Source organism: Acanthaster planci, linkage group LG13, assembly GCF_054643075.1.
Source record: "Acanthaster planci isolate LZ-2023a linkage group LG13, COTS_SCS, whole genome shotgun sequence".
Taxonomy (NCBI): domain Eukaryota; kingdom Metazoa; phylum Echinodermata; class Asteroidea; order Valvatida; family Acanthasteridae; genus Acanthaster; species Acanthaster planci.
Genome location: NC_141789.1, coordinates 1,386,666 through 1,392,665, shown reverse-complemented (window position 1 = coordinate 1,392,665; position 6,000 = coordinate 1,386,666). Strand labels below are relative to the sequence as shown.

At 44.6% G+C, this 6,000-nt stretch overlaps 1 protein-coding gene across 1 annotated transcript in view; it reads left to right on the top strand.

Moving 5' to 3' along the window:
- The first annotated feature begins 1,263 nt into the window (after positions 1–1,263).
- LOC110979872 (neuronal acetylcholine receptor subunit alpha-10-like) overlaps positions 1,264–6,000 on the top strand; it is a 49,986-nt gene continuing 45,249 nt past the window's right edge. The window contains exon 1 of the mRNA XM_022235997.2: positions 1,264–2,075. Coding sequence (XP_022091689.2) covers positions 1,760–2,075 — 316 coding nt within the window. The 5' untranslated portion in view covers positions 1,264–1,759. The remainder of the gene's footprint in view (positions 2,076–6,000) is intronic.

Here is a 6,000-nt window from a genome sequence, read left to right as displayed (position 1 = left end):
TCTCTTCAGGATATCGGAGCTGCAGCAACTCTGCCAGCCTGATACTAACAGAGACAAAGAAGGAACTTTAGGATACAATATCGCAAGTTTTCTCAGTTAAAAAAAAACAAAACATGTTTCCTTTCTCAAGTAGGGAAAAATCCCCACAAGCCTGTCGCATTCAAACATAATTATCCGCAACCACACGAAGAGCAAACATCCAAGTCAGAAGTCAGCATGACTATCTGCGTGAACTCCATCCTCGTCCTTGACTGTAAAAAATTCTCTCTTTAATAATATAGACTCAAATCCAAGGCTTCCAAATCGTCCCTGATTATATAAAAGTACATCTTGCTCTATCCCGTGACGCAAACTAAGAGGGATGTCTATGAAAGCGAAGACATCACGTTGGTTGTCATGGTTACTGCCTCTCACGAGCGCTTCCCGTCCTTGAGGTTAAGTCTTCCGACATCACAGAATCTGCTTCTCAGTCGAATCACATGTATTATATTACCAAATCCCTCAAACTTAAGTAAAAAGTTAATGGACACAAATTAACCATATAAGAAAAAGGTTACCCTATACCTTTTTGGCTACTTTCTCCTCATGAACTGTCAAGTCGATTAAAAGACATTGTGTAACGTTGCCCAATCGTCAGTCAGCCGTGGCAGCTAAGGACACTCATCATACAGGGATATTACGTATTGTCACAGCTGAGCGCTCTTTGAAACTTTACCAATTTTCACTGCAACAAATCTGTACACCTAACAAATCAGCAGAAGATAAAGATGGGGTGATTTATTTCGCTCGGGCAAATTTTTTCCGCAAAAATTCACCCAAACATCTTCCCCTTACACTCGTTTCCCGTCATTGTGACGGTGTCTTCCATCTGCAGACAAGAATTTTCGAGTTGTCACTTTGACGGAATATTTGCTCTCATTTCTTTGTTGTGTTGTATTGGTGTAAATAGTTATCGTGAGGCAACACCTTTAAGTCAGAATCTTTAAATACATTGGTAATCGTTCTCACCAGGAAGTTACTCGGCCCGTTCAAGTTGGTAGATTTGGCTATAGTGCAACATTTGACACTTAAAATGTCAAGCGAAGCATTGTAACTAACACGTCCGGTGATTTATGCATCCAAATGCACGACTAAATGTCGAGGTCTTATTATGTTGATTGAAATCACCAAGCGATTGTTAAGCAATCAAGGTATTAATGCCTACGATCGAGGAAGATTACTTTTATCCTCAAAATGCCTGTGAGGATTGTGCGCTTGTCAGTTCGCGTATGCTCAACCTGTGTTAAGGCAAAGACCGAATACGCATCCAACCTATACATTTCGTTTACTACCGAAAACGCGCGGTAATGGGCACAGTTCCGTAACACGTGACCCCCCTCAAAAATACCCTCTCGAGTGGCTGGAGTTGGATGGCATTTTATTGGGTATCGGCTCTTCGGAGCGAGTCAACGTGTCTTGAAGTGATGCTGCAGCCGCCTTGGGGGAAGAGGCAGCGTTTATCTACCGGGGGAGGAAAGCGCCTAGATTTCGGCGAAGAGGAAGGGACGGGAACTTGGTCGTCACGGGGGCTTGACTGGAGGCGATTCGGCCGGTCAACACTGTACACTTGCCGAGCGTGTCAGTCGAGCGTAATAATTGGCACGTGTATCCCAGGGCTTTCTAATAAGATGTTCAATCTGTGAATGCGTCGGCTGGTATTGTGTACTGCACGCATTGTGCCGGCCAACATCATTCTTATCGGCAGCGGCAACGAGACTGCATGGCAGCAGAGAAAGTGTCGATAAGCGGTAAATGCAAACCGGGCGCTGAGCTTCAAAGTACAACGAGCGAGACACAGAAAGGCACATTCTTTTCCACGGAGTACGGCAAAGCGGGCTGCAAGCCTCGTAGGCACCAGCTGGGTGTTTTTCACTGCAGCCCGGCGACTTCGTCTCTAACCTGGGGATCGTCGAGCGCTGGACACGTACCCTTCCCTGCCCTGGACCTCCGAGGACCCCCTCCGAGGACCCAACAACAATCCGCAAACATGAAACACTTATGGAGCTACGCCGTTTTCTTGGGATGTCTAATCCAAGGTAAGTGAGGACCTCTCGGTCTTTTGGCGCGGCCGATACCCATCGCTGAGTGGGTCTTTTGGCACGGTTCTCATTAGGTATGGCTGGCACGGGCTGTTTGTCTTCCGAACATCTGGGGCTTAATCATACAGCCCATTAGGCCGATTCAACCCCCGCTCTAACCCCTTGAGCCCTCCTTGGCGCTGGTGGGTCCACCATTAGGCTGTTTCGTTTCCCCCCGAACGCCCGGAACCATATTGATCCCATTTTAGCACACGGTGAGCGAGGGGGGTGGGGAGAATGATGTTCTCCCCTTGTATCTTAGTCCGCGCGTGCGTCACGGGAGCCTTATCACCCATTCCAATCCGTCCTTATAGCTGTCCAACGGCGAGAGAGCCAGGCAGAGACACACGGGCCCATCTTCGCACTCTGCCGGGCAATTTCATCCGGAATCCCCTAATATCGCATTAGTCACGGGCAGCTTGGTTTCCTCCATGTCTTTATTCTTGTCCTCCCCTTTCACAGCTCTTTAAGTTTCCAGCCTTGGCGATGGTGCGTATTTTTCCTTCCCGTACATAGGCCTACCCGTGAATGGATAATCACACTAATTGATTTCCCCCGTTCATCCTTGGTCGGTTTTGTATAATCGGATGCTGTACCGCGAGTTGTCTCCGTTAACTCAAGGAACATCGAAAAACAGATTTCAGTTTCAAGGAGAGGTCTGCTCAGCTACACTTGGTCGATTACGGCTGAAGTGATAATCCACACCGAGAGATGTTTTTGTTGTAATCTGAGTATCTCGGGTGAAAAATGGGTCTCTGTTTGGGCCAGATGTCTTGCCTGTTGTAGTTGGGAAGCCTCACAGAATCTTACCACAAAACCACTTGTTTCCTTTTTGGGTGTTTGAATACTTTTGGCCAAGTTGAGTTTAGATGTAGGTTCTACCGTGCATTATGTTATGACCTTGATCGGTGTTATCGTTGGGCACCATTTCAACTGAAAAAAGTACGAATTTCTTTAAAGCATTCAAGTTTATGCCTTTACATAGCCATCTCCACCCTACGTAAAAATCCTCAAATCGAAGAACTTTAATTATTCGAGGATGATCCCGTAAGCGTTGGCGCCCGCATGTAGCGTCTTCTCGTTATCTCTCCTGAAATCACGTATGGACAAACTGCCGTGCATATGATATCCTCGCAATTTACTGTTGTCGGTCGACAACAGATTGTTCAAAATGCTACAGCTTTTATTGACAATGCAAAGAATGCAGACGGGAATCACGGAACATACCCGGTCGGGATAACCTTGATCATTGAGTAATCAGATGGGATTAATTTCTGCAGATGACTACAAGGACTTCAATAAGACTTCAGCACAGCAGGAGTGCATGGTAATGTTGATATGACCGCTGTGGGAGAAATTCTAGGAAGGAAATGCCAGCCCTTGAAGGGAGGGAAACGTACATCTTTAAAACCGGCGTACTTAATCAAGTTTTTCAAAGACAGCTCAATTGCCAATATGGAACAGGATCAAACTCAAATGAAAATTTAGGGGTACATTAGTGAGGTGGTCTCATCAAAGGATTTATTTCCGAATGTAGAAGGTGCGGCTTGGAGAACGTCATTCATTTCTGATGTAAGAGATACATAAATATGTCACATCACCTCACTAAATATCGTAGATAAGTAGACTAAAATGAGAGGAAGAGAGTGGAAAATGAAACTTGCAAGGCAAAGTTGTCAATCTCACTTTAATGGACCCGCGCCCACGCAGTATGAAGGGGAGAACGTTGCCCAGTGCAGCAACAGGGCAAACACAGGCTGCTGCGGGTGTCCAGGGTATACACGACGCGCAAAACCCCGAGTGATGGTAGGAGATTTGGGGTGTGCACGAACTTCGATCTGAGTACATGACTGTGTCGTCTTCGCGTCCCTGGACATGTTTTGCTTACAGGGCAGATTGGCCTATAGTGGTTGGGGACTCAGTAATCAGAATGTCACGACTCTATAGCTGCAGGCCGTGATGTGTCCTCGGGCAAGCCACGTTACTCCCACCTGCCCCCCTACACTCAAAGAAATCGAACTGGCACCAATAGACCAGAACAACTTGTGGCTGGCATCCCAGCAATGTTCTCAGTCTTTCCACGTCATGAAAATTAAAATGAAAACCTGTCTGATCAATCACGTGAGCTGAAGACAGACTTCATCTCTTAAGCCTGTAGGTTGATTTCCCCGAGACTGTGCGCATGTGCAAGTGCGTAGGAACAGATTGATCACGCAGCAGATGCTGCTAAAAGCAAGTGCTTTGGGTAAAAAGGTAGCCCAAATCAGCCCCTCTTCAACGGCCCACTGTTAAGACTGTGCACATCAGCAGCAGCAGCGAGCCATCCTTTCCCCTCCAACTTCCCCTGTCGGCACGAATATGGAAATAGATGTTGTTGATTAAATTCGCGACATTTCGGTACAGAACAAACGAAACCTGTTTCAGTGCCGCCCAAATTACGGTCGACGAGTGCATGAGCAGGCAAGCGTAATTGGTTCAATTAAATAGACAAAAAAGAGTGCGAAAAAGACACGGGGGGGGTTGATTATTTACCCCTTGGATTCGACTCCTGTGCAATTTGTATCTATGGACAAACGTTTTTATTAACCTGTACTAAAATAAATGAACGGAGAACTATTGATAATTTGTCATTACCTGCAGCTGTAATCAGTTACGTCATTTGAAGGGTAGCGAAAGTAGTCCCCCATTAATCGAGATTTTTAAGGGTTTTTTACAGTAAAATTGAGTGTTTTCCTCAATACAGACTTCTAATTTCCCAAGGACTACGCGAACTATTAAAAATATAAGAGGCAAATGACTGATTTGTCGTTCGTGGAAATACGAATATGTAAATTGCCACATTTTGCGTCCCATTCTGGATGTAATATAATTATTCGTTTCTCTGATTACATTACACTGACTGCTAAATGTCATATGGATATGTCTTATTTCACTCGATTGAGTTGGATGTTGAACTGCGGATTAACTGAAATTACAAAAAGAGGAAATAATCCGTCATCGTCTACACTCAGACAGATGTCATCTGTGCTTTCTCGTTATTGTCTGGTGACTTTAGATAAAGTCACAGCAGTGCAATTACTGTTGCAGCTTTCTTTCTCATGCATGAGCACTGTTGTTACGATCAAACCTGACGTGTGCGAATACAGCACATACCAGGGGAAGAATCAAATGATTGCTCCGATGGCGAAATATCTTTGGAAAGAAATTCTGAACATTGATTTCCGAGGCTTGTCTGAACAGCTCGATGCCAACACAATCTCTCCATACAAAGGACCAACCTTAGTCCACGTTTACTACTCAACAGTTATTATGGAAATTGAAAATACGATAACGATAATGCAACATCCGCCATTGTCAAGTGAAAGCCCGCAGGATGCGTAAGTGGAAGGTGGAAATTGCAATTTTTTTTTAACCTGCCCAGACCGTGAAAATACAAAATTCTCTCCAAGTTGACGAGCGCACAGTTTGATTTTCTGCCCACAGCAGTTACCTCTACAGCATGACCCTCTTCGTCGACGAATTACTAAAGCCCTTTCATGGTTTTTGAGGTCGTTTCTTTCTATCGTTTTTTTGTCCATACAGAATTCAGGTTGTACCGAACAAGAGCATGAAACGGGAAAAAAATCAGTTTCTGTCAATTTTGTCCAACGACAATTTGGTACGGCTGTAAACAAATTGTGAGTGCCAAATGTTCCACTGAACATTCATGAAAGTCAGATTTCTTTTTGTACTTTTCATGTTTATGATTGTAAGTTTTATCACGATCACGAGATTATGATGGAGATTTTTTTCATCTTGATATCTGAGAAAATGTTTCATGAAAGTTTCAAAATTATTCCGTTGTGGTCACTGTGCCAAACAGAATGTGGTAGATCAGTACGAA